The following is a 15,957-nucleotide window of genomic DNA, read 5'->3' as shown; positions in this document are numbered from 1 at the left end:
GCAACTTGACTTGTTCCAACTGGAACAAAAAAGCTCATTTTTAGGCAATAACAATCCAAAAAATATATATTCATGGTGATCACATGCCTGTTCAAAACAGACATCACACAACTTTATCAAGTCAGACTGTTCTACACACCCTAGAAACCCATTCTGAATGTAACTAAAAATGTTAATTGTTGGACTGTCTGAAAGAAAATGTAGGTATCTAGTCCTGACTGTGGATGTTACTGGAAAAAAAAGAGTACAAGTAAACTTCCTTCCTCCTCTGAGAAACAGACAGAAACCTTTTACTGTCTATGAAACAGAAGAGATAAGGAGGAGAATTATTCAGCCTTATATGGGATCATAAAACCAGTATCTCTTGAACTCATTTTTAGTAACTGGCAATTAATTTTAATTCCTAGGTTCATCTTTTAAGGGTGTTCTGTGGATCCTTTATGAGAAGTGACTAGCTAACACATTTTTTTTTGTTACAAAACATTTCTGGTTTGTGAGAAATTATTTCCCACTGGTAACTACATATTGCTGTGCTTCGCTTTTTTTCTGTGAGTTTTCAAAGAGCAATAATTTTTACCTAAAGTCTTCACAAGAACAGTTTGTACTGGTCTACTATTGGAAATGAGAGAGGGAGTATAGGGTCCATGTTTCAATACGCTGTTCTACTGTCTGAAATCTAGTGTGGCCGTGCGACAGTTTCACTGGGTGACAATGAAAGCTGGAATGATTTACTAGAAGTGAATTCATGTTGAGTAGGCAGGAGACAAACCTGGCACACAAACCATTAACACGCATGAGCATGAATCTGGCATCTTTGACTTGAGAAATCATAAGCCTTTGGCTGATAGTAATTGTATTGGATTATGAAGAGGTTGTGAAGAAGTTACAATCAAGTAATTCATTAAGAATTTCTATGAAGAAATCACAATCAAGTAATTAATTAACTTTACAAACAAACCTAGTGCCTTGTTCATAGTTTGAATAATTAGGAAGGCCCATCTTCCTCTTCAAAAAAATCATGCTTCCCAAGCTTATCAAGGCAAAATTGTCTATGAATCTTTAAGATGCAACATTAATCTGTCTAATGACACATGAAAATTAATTAGTTCCACACACTTTACCAACTGAAGACTTACCCACTGTGGCAGAAGCCGATGACAGGAGGGACTTTCCCCAGGTACCCCAAGCTCCCCATCTACTTGCTTTAGATGAGGAGTCTGCAGCCTAAAAGAAAAAAAATGTTACTCCACTGTCTGAAAAATCTTGTTCTCAAAGGGCAGGAGGAAACACAAAGAACTGATCAGGCAACAAAGACTGGCATTTAATAGATGATGATGGATTGGGTATTATGTGGAGCTCAAACTTCTGTGTACAAAAAATCAAAAGCATGGATTACATCATCTGTTCCTGGAAGAGCCTTAAATTCCAGAGAAGTCATTACAGATGTCCTAATATTTCTTCAGGCACCCAATCCTACAAAGCCATACAAGTTTATCAGGGCTAATATTAGGGAGAGGCAGGAACCTGTCGCCTTCCTTGGTAGGAGGCAGGAGCCAGAGTTGAAGGCTTCTCTTCCAAAGTCTCCTCACATGTGTAATTCAGCGGATGTGCACAGGGAACTCCTAACAACTGAGTTCAATAAAAACACAGCCAGAGAAGGTGCTGCACACCTTTTACAGTAATGGGCAGTGTTAAGCAATTATCAGTATTCATATTTAAATTGTGTTAAGAAACTGTTGTCTCAAGAAAGTCTCCAGTAACATACCACCTCGACATAATGCAAGTTTTACTGCAACCAGACTTGAAAAACCAAATTAGTATCATACTGGCAAAATGAAATTAAACTATTCCTAGTTTTCAAAAGATTGGTGTTGTAATTTAATTTATCCCTATGCAGGTTTTCTGCATAGCTTCCTTGGTTTTTGTGAAAAAGAGTACATACATTATACAAAATTCTGTCGCAGGGAGAGGAGGGCTTTTACAGAAAAGAAGGTATTGCTTACTGGACTGTTTTGCTCATGCAGTGTTTCTTCCAGTTCAGGTTCTGCATCAAGGCTTACAGTTTCAATGCACTCAGTGGGCATGTCTTCAGTTGTCTCTTCACTGGAAGGCAGACTTTTAAGTTTTTCAGTCAAAGGGTTTTCATTAATGAGGACGTCTCCTTCCTCTCTATTACTGACATTCTGAGTGACCTGTCCATGTTGATCTTGTGAAGACTCATGCAAGATCTCAGCTTCTAAGAGGTGTGGTACTGATTCCTGAGGCAATACCTCATTGCTGGGCATTTCCATTATTTCAGGTTTTCCTTCAGATGGGGTGCCATCAGATATGCCTTCAGACATTTTCAGTTCTGAATATAGAAAGTAAAGTCTTTTAGGTGCCATAAACATTTGAATGTTTATTATAAAATTCACAGCATTTGCCATATGCTACTGCTGAAAAACAATACAGCCTTGATGTAAGACCCCCTAAAGCATGGAGCCCTGTGGCACATGCATCATGCTGGCACTGGTATCACGATAATACTGTAAATACTCCACTCACTCTGCAGAATCTCACTCAAATATGAAGAACAGCATTAATGTTTTCCAAAATATGGTTTAGTGAGGGTGAAAGGATATTAATTTGTCTGGAGAAGTCAAATGTAGCAGTTTCCACATGGTTAATTTCTATATTCACTATCAGGTGTGTATGAAAGACCATTGCAGAACAAAATAATCTGCAACAGCCAAGCAGCTCTTGCTGTCTCTTTCATCACTGTGACATACGCAGGTCCCTACAGCCTGCTGACTGATAGAGGGGAGAGTAACTCTCTGTAACTAAAACTGTGGTGATATTCATGAGTTTGAGAAGGGGCATAATCTGTGAATACGACAGGCTATGGGCCCTAGTCCCATTCCATAGACACAGCCATAGCCCAGTCATTGCTCACACTGTTTCTGTATCACTTGTCCCAGTCTTACTCTTTGGGGAGTACAACACTTCTCACCATTTCCAAAAATTCCAGCTGTGTGATGAAACTTCAATTTTGAAGCCAAGGTAAGCTTGTATGAGGTAGTTACTGATTTTTTTTTGGTTGTTTTTGTACAGTTTTCTCTTACTTATTCCTTATCTTCCAATGTAATTTTGGAGGTGTTTTCCACCATTGTGCAGCCATCAGGCTGAGGATCCTGATGGGCAAAAATAAAGCCACAGAGTAAGGTCTGCAGCTGATTAAGGAGTGGCACTGCCAGGGTCCAGAAGGACTGCTGGTCTGTGATTACTAACACTTATTTGTTGGTACTAACAGTATACTCAGCACTCAGAAGACAATCCTTGACAGAGAGCTTGCAAAATGTTGAGTGGCATAGCATAAAAAGACTTGTACAGTCCTCTCTGTAGATGCTGCCTTTTCATTGACTCTCATATTAATTAAATATGGCTCAAAGGTTTGCATCTGTCAGGAAGAATGGAGGTTCTATGAGATACTGAAGAAAAGAGGGTGGAAAAAAAGGCAAAATGCGAAACATAACTGGGATTTAGGAGAAATTTGCCTGAAAAGCATGTATTTAGATGAGTATATTTTATTAAATCTATAACTATAGTTTAGCAGCCTGTTTATCTAATGTGAAAGTAGATCACTTGTTTAAACAGTTACAAGAGTAGCATTTTGGAACAGTGAACAAGAAACGTAAGTGAAAAAGTAAGCACTTGCTACCACTTTTACTACTTCAGCTTACACTCTACCTTAATTATCTTCAGAAAACATGAATTCTCAAGTCAGCTTTTGACAGCTTTCCATTAAAAAGACAGCAAATATTATAAAATGCTTTAGTGCAGGGAAGTATTGCTATTGTTTTAACATTCCATTCTGTGTGATGGGTAGTATCACCTAAGGAAATTTTTTGTACTTGTAAACCAAATTCCACCATGAGATATGAGGATCCTCTACTAAAACCTGAAAACCTTTACACACATACTTCATAATTTTGAATGGGCATTATGTCTGAGTAAGCCTAGCACTTTTTAAAGGATTACGCAGACTTGCACATGGATTTCTGCAGTACTGGGTCATCTCTGGGTACCACTCGGACCACGGTCCCTGCAGTTGCCTGCTGAACCTTCCTTCCAGGAGCACGGCATGAAACAGCAAATTACTGCGTCTGTAACGGCAGATGAGCCGTGCTGCACCCGGGGTCAGCGCCATTCAATCTCTCATCCGTGAGACTGTCCAGATCCAAATCAACTCGGACAGCTCCGCCCAAAGGGAATTACTCTACGGGGAGTTCGTGAGGGAGATGCTAAGGCCGGCCCGGACCGCTGGCAGGGGAGTGCCCGGCCCGCACCGACCAGCCGTGCTGAGGGGACTGGCGGTGGCAGCACCTGCCGAGCGTCCGTCTCAGGTGTTTCATCTCCCCTAGAAAGCAAAACCCGGCCGCCTCCGGGCGCCTTCAGACACGGATCGGCGTCCCCGAGCAGCAGGGAGGAATAACATTTTTGACGACGGCACCTCGCTCCCCTCTCGCTCGACGCCCGCAGTCGCTCCTTCTCCGCGGGACTCTGCGGGCACGGCGAGCGCAGCGAACCTCCCCTGGCGCCCGCCGCCGGCAGCTGCCCCTGCCCCGCCGCCCTCTGCCCCAGGCGGGGCAGGAGCAGCCGGGGCGCCGCTCCCGCAACCCCGCAGCGCCCACAACTTCCCGCTTCGCCTTTTGTTGTTTTCCCTTTTCGAAATTCCCCTCTGGAACAGATCTGTGTGGTGCAGCCAGTGTCAAAAGCGGCAGAAAATACAGAAATCGCCGCGCTCCTTACCGCTCAGCAGTGCCCCGACCGCCGCGCCCCCGGCTCCTTCCCTTCCCCGCCCCGCCACGTCGGCAGCAGCGGGGGGGAGGAGGCAGAGCGGGCCAGGCAGCCCGGGCCGGCCCCAGGGAGGAGGGAGGGCTGGCTGTTGTCCCTCGCTCTTCTTCCGGCTGTGCGAGGCGGCCGTTTGCCGCAAACGGGCAGCGCCGCGCCGCCGCTGCTGAGCCGTCCCCGGAGTGCAGGCTCCTCTGACCCAGCGCGGGGAGCCGTCCCGGCCGCCATGCCCGCCCCTCACGGCCCCGGCGGGACCCCGGTGGGAGCGTCGGGCACGGCTGCAGCAGCGCTTCCCTCAGGACCGGCGGTGCCTCCGCGCTGAGGGGGAAAAGGGGTGAATTTCACAGAATTTTACGCTGAGTTGGAAGGGACCTATCAGGATCAACGAGTCCAACTCCTGGCCCTGTGCAGGACACCCCAAGAATCACACCACGTGCCTGGGAGCGTTGTCTCCAAACGCCTCCTGGACTCGGACAAGCTTGATGCTGTGGCTGCTTCACTGGGAAGCCTGTTCAGTGCTCGGCCGTCCCCTGAGAGAAAAAGTCCAAATTAATCTAGTTGCTGAGCTGGCATAAAAATTATTTTCTTTTTAGAAAGTCTAATCTTTCCTCAAAGTGAGCTGATCATGCTATGTGACTTAGACATTTACCAGGCATATGTCTCTGAGGTTTCTCATTAAGGTAGCTATTAGCATACAAATGTTTGTAGCCCTACATAATAAGTTTCTTTTGAAGGTCTTTCAGTGAGAATTTAAGTGTCAGGGAATGCTGGGTAATTCATTAATGTTAGATACATTTATTGAAAATGAAATCTAGAGTGGCCCTAGGGATTTCCCTCTGCTTTTCAGTGGAGCTTGTGGAAGAGTAAGACCAGTATTTTAGGAGGAATCATTTTGGCTGGAGATTGTTTAACCCATGACAGATAATAATTTTGACTGTAACGTGGATCTTGCACTGTCAGTTTTGCAGATTGTTTACATGACCACGCATGTTATAGAACAGCAAGACATTATTAATGCAAGACATTGTTAATCACTGTTGTAACACGAAGTTGTCACTTAAGGGTGAAATTAACATATGTATATGAATGGGGATGTCTGTCTGTTTGGATATATGGATGCATACCTTTTGTAAGTTCCTAAACTACTTTTTTGAATTAAAGGCTTTTACACTTAGCATTTTCTAATTTTTTTCTCTTTCAATTTTCAGTAATTGATTTCACTTGTATTGTTTCACTATGGTAATATTGCAAATGGTTTTGGAATAAATAAGCATTAGAGACTGAACACTTCCACTCATATTTCACTGATGTTTGTTATTACAATGTCATCATCTTTCTAATGAGTTTCAGAAAAGATACTTGCCTTGTAATAAATAAACGCATAAATATAAATAAAGATGAAAATACATTTGGCTGCTTTTAACAGAACATGGAAGTATGCATGGCATTCATGGACTGTATTAATCTACTTCTAGTGATTGCACTGGTAAATCTGAATGGTTAATGGCATGCAATTAATGGTAATATGCTTATTTTGCTGTTTAATGTATTGCTCATCTGTCTTTATAGTATATAGGCATACAAACAATGCCAGTGGCAGCTCATACTGTCACTGAATTGAAGGGATCCTCTGGAATAACAGTCTCTACCTTACAACAGTTAATACACAGTGTTAGCTAAGTTCTTACCGGTTCTTACCAAGTTCTTACAGTAATTGTACATCTGGCTCTGTATTCAGCAGTGTAATATGTAGGCTATGTTCAAGCAGTTCAGCTGTTACATTACAAAACAGGAATAAATATTTGGTAGAAGCAAATCTACCTAAGGATGACCTTAGGATTTTATCTCATCCTAAGGATGGAGAGCAAAGTCTTTCCAGCTAAGAGCAGGCCATTGGGGAGGTTTGTATGTAACATCATTATAAGGTGTCATTTGAAAATCAGCTGTGAATAGTCTTGTCTGAATTGACAGAAATGGAGAATGAATCATAAAATTACTCTAAGACTCATCAGCATTATGGCAGAGAATTTTCTGTATTCTGTTGCTTACTACCTGCCCTATCTTTCAATTTAATTTTTGATGACCTCTTTTCACTTGAGGGTGATAAATTAAATATAGTCTTTAAAGATTATTTCCTCTGCTTCCTGAATCATTGAAATATTAAATCATGAATGTGTTAGGATATGCTAACCCAGAAAGGTAGGTTATAGTGTGACAGTTCTGTATTTAGATCTCAGCAATGGTGGAATTTCTGACCAACATTGTACAAAAATAAAGGGGGACTAGTTTATGTCTTTGCCAGGACAATAACCTTGTGTTTGGGCATTCAGTACCAAAGTCTGTTCTAATTTAAAAAAAAAACGAACCAAACCCCACTCAATGTTTCCATACTCATGTTTCCATGTGATTGTTTAACCTAATCACAACACTGCTGGAGCAGAAGAGGGATTATTATTCCATTCCCATTAAATGGAAATTAAACTAAGACAAATGGTACTTTGTAAACCAGCCTTGATAAGGGCCTGACAACTAAATTGGTATAGCAAAATGGACAAACAATTACAATAATGCATATAGACTCAGATCATTATTAAGTTCAGATAGGAACGTGTTTTAATTCCTTGTTCAAAAGAGGTACTTATTTTCATATTAATTTAATGAAGGTAGAAAGTTGGTGAAAAGATTCTTTTTTTCTCCTGTTTAATATGTTGCAAAACATAAAACCACAAAGTTCAATAATAATAGACTAGTGGGGATATTACAGTAATGTTGTATGTGAAAAATACATCTGGGGAAAAGCAAATGCCATTTCACAAGCTGTCAGTAGATGGCGCAAGCATGTCTATAAAAATGTGGGCGTTCCTAACCGTTGTTACTCAGTAGGATAGTTACGGGAAGTTTTCTTTTTTGTGTTTTCCTTGGAACATTTTCTGCTGTTTTGGACAGCAGGGATTTCTGGTGAGAAAGTTTTTATTTTGTTGACTTTATGCTGTTGCTAGTTAGCTGGAATTGTTTTATATTCTCTATCTTATTTGAAAATTAGCCTTGTTTTCCATAGAGAGTGTATGATGTTCTTTCAAGTGTATGGGTGTGCAACGATGGTAAAGTTGCTTGTGTTTGGAATATTTATCCAAAGGAACTGTCGAAGTAGCAGTCTCTTTTTATTAGTACTACACCCATAGTTAAGGGGGGGGGGGAGGCAGAGTGATGGCATTATTTTCGCTATAGTTCAGGAATGGATCTAACTTGATCATGTGTTTCTTTCTTGTGAAAGGCATGTTTGTAACATTCGAGTTTTTTCCTATGCTGGTAACTTACGAAGTGCATGCCTTAATACTGAACTGTCTTAGTTGAATATATTCTGTGTATTTCTTATATGGAAGTTTAGTCAGATTATACCAATTTTATATTGGAAAACCTCTTAAAACCTCATTTTTTATCTCTCCCCTCACTCTTTAACAACAGGACACTTTCTTGCTATGCTCTTGGCTTGCCTACCCTCCTGGATTGCTTTTCTTAATTAAGCTTTTTTAATCAAGTTTGAAGACATGAGGATACTTCTGAATTAAAAGTGAAATGACTATGAAGGATAATTTCTACAGTATTACCCCCAAATCACAGGTTATATGTTATAAAAGTTTTCACTTGTGTTGCTTCATAGGATGTGCTAAAGAAAGTTTAAAGGTACTCATAAATAATTTGACTGAATGCTAGGATGAATGCTAGGATATGAATGAGAAAGAAAACACATGTAGAAGGATCATATCTGTTTTTCATCTAGTCCATGGATATTGCTGAAATTTTATCCAAAGAAGGAATAGTGATTTAAAAGTAGATTTTTCTTTTCAGATTTCTCTTGAAGTGATGTACTTTGTTTGGTTATAAACACATTAATAGAGTTGCCCAAACAATCAGAGGAACAGGACTGAAGATGCCCAAATGCCTTTTGAGGGCTGTGATGCATATAATTTTTCCAAATGATAGTTTGGAAAAAGGCTGGAAAAGTTTTCTGGATTATTTCCAAGCTTAGTTTCATGCATTCTTTACAAAAGAACTCAGTCGACTTTTTTTCTTCTTCTTCTTCTTCTTTTTTTTTTTTGATAATTAGATTGAGGAGAACATGTATTTTACCCCAGTACTTCTGAGAAAGCTTGTGGGATGGTTAATGGTGCAGTGAATGTAGTCCTTGAAGTTGTAAATCAGTCCATCAGGTGGTATCTACTGTCTCATTGTAGAGTCATTAAAAATATAAACTCACAATTTAACCTCTTCAATATCAAGTGAAAGCTGAAGGCCAGTACAGCCATTAATAAGTACTAAGGGAAGATTCAGGCAAGACTATGATTTAAAATTAATGGGAGGGATGGGAAAAGAAGAAGAAATAAAAAGATATTCGTAATCTGGAAAACAACTTTAAGTAAGATTTACGCATGTAAAAGTGTTAGCCAAGTTCTTACCAGTTCCTCTTTTAGAGGAGTGGTCTAATGGATTTATGCAATACCTAAAAGGAGATTTAAGACACTCTTCTCCATGGCTGACTTAAACAAAGGGAGGCTGGCTACCCTAAACTCCTACATTTGGAAAGAAAAAGTAACTTCTAATACGGAAAACTAAAGCAAAGGCTTTGATCAGTTATGATTTTTTTCACCTAAAGTCTGTTTAAATAATCCTCTCTTTCACAACAGAGGTGTTTAAGGCCAGTGTCCTTGGATCAGGGCTGGATTTTGTGTACAGAGGTTTTACAACTGATATATTTTTGTGTAGCCTGCAAATATTTCCAGTGTGTGTCTGGTGTCCTCTGTGTGTGTGTCTGTGACAAACCATACGTGAGCACCCCACTTTCAGTCTGAATTCAGGAAATGCTCAAGCTCAAACAAGAAGTGAACTCTTCTGTGGACTTTCCCAAGGCATAAATATAGATAATTTGCCCCAGTTTCCTCAGTTAAAAGAAGCACTGATGGTCCAATCTCAGCTGTCTAAGGACATTCAGCTTTTGATTCAGACTCTTGAACCTCCATCCTATGTTTCAGTCCAAGTGTTACTTTCAAAAAGCCCATTTTAAAATAATGTCTTTGAGTCCAGTTCACATCCCTTAAGAGTGACTCTGAGGAGACGATGACTGTGCTGACCCCAATTATTGTACTTTCTAATCAAAGTGTATTACACAGTTTAGGAAGCATTCATAATACACTGTATCACGGCAGTAATTCTGTAAGTAAGCAGCAAATTTTAGACACCTATGAAATCAGATATTTTGTAAAAAACTGACTGATTATTTGTTAAATACACCATATTTGCCAAATAAAAATTTCAGTGGTGTTCTGTTAATAAAGATCGTCTCTCCTCAGGTATTTTAGAAAATCCTTACTTTTTGAATCAGAGAAGTGAGAAATTGGAACCTTAAAAAAGTCTCTAATGGCTACACAGCTACTTAATAATGCAATCTGGTTTTTGCTTGTGTTTCTTTGTTTTCCAGCAGGATTAGAACAAAGAAGGGCAGTTAAGAAAAGTATTAAGCATCTCCGAGGAAACAGAAAACAGTATGACAAAAATATGAGCTTTCTCAGAAACTCTTCTCTTTACAAGTGTCTATTTGCATTAACTTTTTGGAACCATGTCAACCTATCTGTGGAAGATGAACTATTTACATCTGTTTCTAACAATTTTCCAGAAGATGGTTCTAACCAAAAAATCAAGAGCCTGCCACTCCTGTATACAAAGAGAAATCAGTCCAAACATGATTCTGATTGGGTTGTGATACAAAATACTACAGAAAGCCTGTCATTGTCAGAAATCACAAATGGCAATGTAAAAGAATTGGTAGCTTTATTATCTAATTTTAGACAAGGATCCAGATTACAAAATCTGACACTGACAAATGTGTCAGTGAATTGGAATGCTCTTATGGAAATATTTCAGACTGTATGGCACTCATCCATTGAATACTTCAATATTAACAGAGTAACACAACTGGCAGACATTGAAAGTTATGACTTTGACTATTCAGGTACCTCTATGAAAGCATTGACAATGAAGAAAATTAAAATCACTGACCTGTACTTCACACAGGATGACCTATACAGAATATTTGCAGACATGAATATTGTGGACATGACAATAGCTGATTCAGAGATGATTCATATGCTTTGCCCTTCATCTAAGAGTCCCTTTAGATACCTAAATTTTTTAAAGAATGATTTAACAGATTTTCTATTTCAAAACTGTGACAACCTACTTCAACTGGAGACATTAATCTTGCATAAGAATAAGTTTGAGAGCCTTCACAAGGTAAGCTTCATGACCAGCCGTATGAAATCACTGCAATACCTGGACATGAGCAACAACCTGCTGCGCTACGATGGAGCTGATGTGCGCTGCCAGTGGGCCGAGTCCCTGTCAGAGCTGGACCTCTCCTCCAACCAGCTGGCGGATGCTGTGTTTGAGTGCTTGCCGGTCAACGTCAAAAAACTCAGCCTACAAAACAATCAGATCAGCAATGTCCCCAGGGGGATGGTGGAGCTGAAATCCTTGGAGGAGCTGAACCTGGCATCGAACAGGCTGGCTGACCTGCCTGGGTGCAGTGGCTTTGCATCGCTGCAGTTCCTGAACATAGAGATGAATTTGATCCTCACCCCATCTGCTGACTTCTTCCAGAGCTGCCCAAGGGTCAGGGAGCTGCAGGTGGGGCACAACCCGTTCAAGTGTTCCTGTGAGCTGCAAGCCTTTATCGGCCTGGAGAGGCAGTCAGGGGGGAAGCTGTCTGGCTGGCCCGCGGCCTACGTGTGCGAGTACCCGGAAGGCTTGCGAGGAACGGAGCTCAAGGACTTCCACCTGAGCCCGCTGGCTTGCAACACGACGCTCCTGCTTGTGACAGCCCTGCTGCTGACGCTGGTGCTGGTGGCTGCGGTGGCCTTTCTGTGCATCTACCTGGATGTGCTGTGGTACGTGCGGATGACGTGGCAGTGGACGCAGACCAAGCGCAGAGCTTGGCACGACTCCCCCGGAGATCAGGGGCCCGTTCTGCAATTTCACGCCTTCATTTCCTACAGCGAGCGCGATTCGCTGTGGGTGAAGAACGAGCTGATCCCCAACCTGGAGAAGGGGGAGGGCTGCATACAACTGTGCCAGCACGAGCGAAACTTTATCCCCGGAAAGAGCATTGTGGAGAACATCATTAACTGCATTGAGAAGAGCTACAAGTCGATCTTTGTGTTGTCTCCCAACTTTGTGCAGAGTGAGTGGTGTCACTATGAGCTGTACTTTGCCCATCACAAGTTATTCAGTGAGAATTCCAACAGCTTGATCCTCATTTTACTGGAGCCAATCCCTCCGTACCTTATCCCTGCCAGGTATCACAAGCTGAAAGCTCTCATGGCAAAGCGCACCTACCTGGAGTGGCCGAAGGAGAGGAGCAAGCGTGCCCTATTCTGGGCTAACCTGAGGGCAGCCATTAGCATTAACCTGCCAAAAACTGATGAAAACTGTTATGAGGAAAGAGAATAAGAATCTTTCTAATGGAATTTCACTTTTTTTTCCCTTTGTGAAACAATAAATATGATTTTATTTCATTCCTTGTAAATGTATTTAATTTTTTGTTACACACTCTTGTTTCTTACTAGTTGTCTGTGTTGCTTCTTAACTGTAGTCAAAATTCAATTCACCTTATTGCACATCTCTTGCGATAGCAAATTGCAAATGAATTTGAATGTGGATTTTGAAATACGACTTGAAATATTATAGTGAGGTTTACTCAGCAGAATAAAATCTGGGGTGAGTTTTTGTCAACAGAATAAAATTTAGTCATATGGAAGAGTGCTTCCACTGCTGGATAGTTTGCAGAGCTGCTTTAATCACAAAATTTAGGCAGCTTTGTCAAAGGAGATATTTTGCTAAAATTGGTTCATGTGAAAGAAAATTAAGTCTGACAAGATGCCGGAAGTCCAGAGCTCAAAATGGTTGCCAAATAGTCTTTGCTCAGATTCGGTGAAGATTAAAAGGATAGGACCCAGAAATTTGTGAACTTTGAACTTGCCAAAACCATGGATTGAGCAAGGAAGGAAAGGTTTGGTTTTTTTTCTTAAGGAAAAAAAAAAAGGCAGCGAGGTACTTCACTTTTTAGTTTGGTATTGTGGCAAGGAGAGGCCGTGAATCGACGGAGCTCTAATACCCATACGGTCCTGTTACCATTTTGATCCTGAGAGATACCTTGACCAGAGCGGGTGGGAGGGCATCTGCAGTAACAGAACTGCTTTCATCATATTGTCTGTGTATTGAGAAACTCCTGACATCTCTAAATGATTCTTTTTCCCCCTAGCTTTCTACTTTTTGCTTTCTCACCCATACATCTTACTTTATGCTTATCATTAAAAGAATCTGTCCTTTTCAGCTGAAACAGTGTCTCCTCCAACATGGCTATGACTTGTGGTCAGAAAGTCAATAACCAGTCAGAACCTGAAAAAATTTCCCAGGTCTTGGGACAGCAGGTAAGACTTTATTCACTGAGTTAGAAAAACAAACGACATTTACAGTATTTGCTTACCTTTACAGAAATATAGCAGGCTCCTCTGTCCGTACTTACACTGTTTTAGCTTCAAGGAAGCATGGCTGGGTTGAGGCAAACATTCACCATTACTAAAGATTATGACAGCAAACTTCCTCTTTGCCGCAGTGAGCGAGGATTGTTTGAAATACCAGAGCTAGATGACCATCAGGCAGGAAGTTTCCCTTCAAAAATGTGTTTCAACATGTATATGAGAGAAGAAGGGATGTTATTATGAAATCCTCATGTAGTATAGAATGTTTACATTTTATCTTATTTTTATCTTCCATTATTAGCAAAAGGTTTTAATTTTGATGCTTTTTTTTGCCTGAGGTCTAAGTAGGCTGAGATTTCTTGACCTGAAGCCTTGAACTGAGAGTGACTGTTTATGACCTGTAGAAGAAAGGTCAAATTTAACACCTTTAGTGCTCTCTCATGCCACTCAGCCTCAAAATTAATATAACACACCTATTACCAAATTGCAGACATTTCATTCACGACTGTGGAAATAAGTGTTTTCTCTGCTTCCTCCTTCCCCTCTAACTACTGCTTCAGTGTGTGACTCATTTTACCCTTAGAAAACTGAAGATGATCAGACAGCTTGTTTTGCCTATTCCTTTCTCACGACCAGGGACAGCTGGATTATGTGGTGCCTTGCTTGAATTTTTTCTTCAGAAGCCTCAGAGTTTTAGGCCAGTAACCCTTGAAACCTGTGCAATACAATTAACATCCCCTTGTTGTGTGTAACCTTAAGAACTCATCTGGCTCCTTCTGTTGTCTGGAAGACAGAGAAACCCTCTGCAAGTCAGAGAGTGCACCAAGAAACCTTCCTCCTACTCATGTGGGAGCCATAGCCATTACCAGAAATTAAGGAGTGGAAGGTTTTAGCAAGGCAAGCAAGGTTTGTTTGCCACTTTAGAAAGAACTTGGAACTATGTGACCTCAGGGAAAGTAGCTGATGCTATGATAAGCAGAAGTATATAATTACAGTTCTCTGGTATTACAGGTTTCTGGATTCCAAAATCCTTGAGCAGATAAATTGGAAAGGGTGGCTTTTGATGAGCACAGGCATCAATTAAAACTTGTACTTTGGAACCAGAAGCCCACGTACTGTTACCTTTTTTCCCACGGAAGCCCACATACTATTATTTTTTTTTATATGTGCCAAATAACTGATAAAACATCTAAACATCCAACTAGTTATTAGAGCTAGTTTCTCTGATTCCACAAGAGAGAATGAGTTTCTCCACTGTTATTAGACTATTTCAAACAATTATCTTAGCCTCTGTCATATTCTCAACCCTTTCTATAAAATCAGCTTTAATCCATGAAGAAATTTTTCCGTGTTCATGGGGCCATGGGTAGTCTCACAGCACATAAGCCAGTTTATCTGCACATTTTGGAAAGGGACCAACCTTTTCTGTGCACAGCCTGATGATGTGTGCCTGCATTTGGTACCGCACTGAAATGTCGAACTGTTGCTGCACTCCAGTTATCAGGAAAAGGGAGTGTGTAAATGTGTTCTGATAATGTGTCAGATACTGTATCAGAGCAGATTCCTGGCATTTGGCTAGTCATCTTGGTGACTAGCAGGAATGCTATTTTTACATACATAAAAATATCAACATACAAAACTGATAACATGGGAGTTAAACACCCTCCAAAACCTAAAAAATGCACAGGATAAAATGAAAGTATGAAAGTGTAAATGTTTTTATGTACATTTAAGTAGTGTGTAGTATAAAGGAAACTGAACTAGGGCAGACAGGGAGACTTGACACACTGTGGGCTGCCCTGATGAGAGCTCAGCTCTTCTTTAGCTTTAGAAATGTTACAAAACATCTTCACTGAAGTTCAGCTGCACAGAGTTAGAGGAGAAAAGGCACTCAAGGAAAAATAATGGGACTCTGTGGGAGATTCTGCTGCGGGGAAGGTTCAAAATCTCTGTGAAACCCATGTCTTTACTCAGGGCTTTGTTTTTTCTTTTGGAAATATTTGCTGAGATTGACTATAATGCTCATTTATAGTCACTGTTTTGTCAAGAGAAAGCAGTATTTATAATAAATAAGTGAGAAAATAAGTGTGTTCTGCAAGGTGGCTCTGGGTTACCAATTTGATTTCCACAGCTTTGAACCTTGTGCCTATTTATACCAGAGTAAAATAGGCTTGAGCATAAATGTGATACAGTCTCTGCTCACTTTGCCTTGTGGTGGCATTTTGCCTTTGTTTCACCTACTTGACATACAGGTGACTATGACAATTACAGTTAAACATAAAGTCCTTAATGTGACCAAACACCAGCTTTGCAAACCTTTAGTTATTGTATTAACTTTTCATGAGTTGCTTTCAGCTCAGATAGGTTCATCTGCTGTGACTATGCTTTTTAAGACATGTGCTATGTCTTGCACATGTAAGTTCTTGTCAGAGTGATTCTTCACACTTTTAGCATGGCGCTGGTCCTGAATGACTTTTCATACCCAGTCAAGGGTATCTGTGGTCCCTCTCTGGGTAAGTAATGATGACGAACAGGCAGAAGTGTGAAATGTCTTTTTATGAACATTGATAAAACAAACTGCAAAAACCCCCAG

At 40.7% G+C, this 15,957-nt stretch overlaps 2 protein-coding genes across 4 annotated transcripts in view; one reads left to right on the top strand and one right to left on the bottom strand.

Annotated features, from left to right (window-relative positions):
- FAM114A1 (family with sequence similarity 114 member A1) overlaps positions 1-4,846 on the bottom strand; it is a 30,553-nt gene extending 25,707 nt beyond the window's left edge. For both annotated transcript variants that reach the window (XM_066185615.1, XM_066185616.1), the window contains exons 1-3: positions 4,789-4,846; positions 2,004-2,350; positions 1,137-1,224 (exon numbers count right to left, since the gene is read on the bottom strand). In XM_066185615.1, coding sequence (XP_066041712.1) covers positions 1,137-1,224; positions 2,004-2,342 — 427 coding nt within the window. In that variant the 5' untranslated portion in view covers positions 2,343-2,350; positions 4,789-4,846. The remainder of the gene's footprint in view (positions 1-1,136; positions 1,225-2,003; positions 2,351-4,788) is intronic.
- Positions 4,847-7,699: 2,853 nt separating this feature from the next.
- Positions 7,700-12,398, top strand: LOC136291033 (toll-like receptor 1). 2 transcript variants are annotated; one of them, XM_066185613.1, is made up of 2 exons: positions 7,700-7,788; positions 10,307-12,398. In XM_066185613.1, exon 2 carries the CDS (start codon positions 10,384-10,386, stop codon positions 12,331-12,333), a length of 1,950 nt encoding a protein of 649 aa, XP_066041710.1. In that variant the 5' UTR covers positions 7,700-7,788; positions 10,307-10,383; the 3' UTR covers positions 12,334-12,398. The 2 variants fall into 2 exon arrangements, with proteins under 2 accessions (XP_066041710.1, XP_066041711.1); XM_066185614.1 differs by having other exon boundaries at positions 7,710-7,788; positions 10,310-12,398.
- The last annotated feature ends 3,559 nt before the right edge of the window (positions 12,399-15,957 follow it).

This window comes from Chamaea fasciata, unplaced genomic scaffold, assembly GCF_029207755.1.
Source record: "Chamaea fasciata isolate MVZ Bird 193981 ecotype frontalis unplaced genomic scaffold, bChaFas1.0.hap1 SCAF_6, whole genome shotgun sequence".
NCBI lineage: Eukaryota > Metazoa > Chordata > Aves > Passeriformes > Sylviidae > Chamaea > Chamaea fasciata.
The sequence above is the reverse complement of the archived record's forward strand: the minus strand, read 5'-3'. Positions and strand labels throughout refer to the sequence as shown.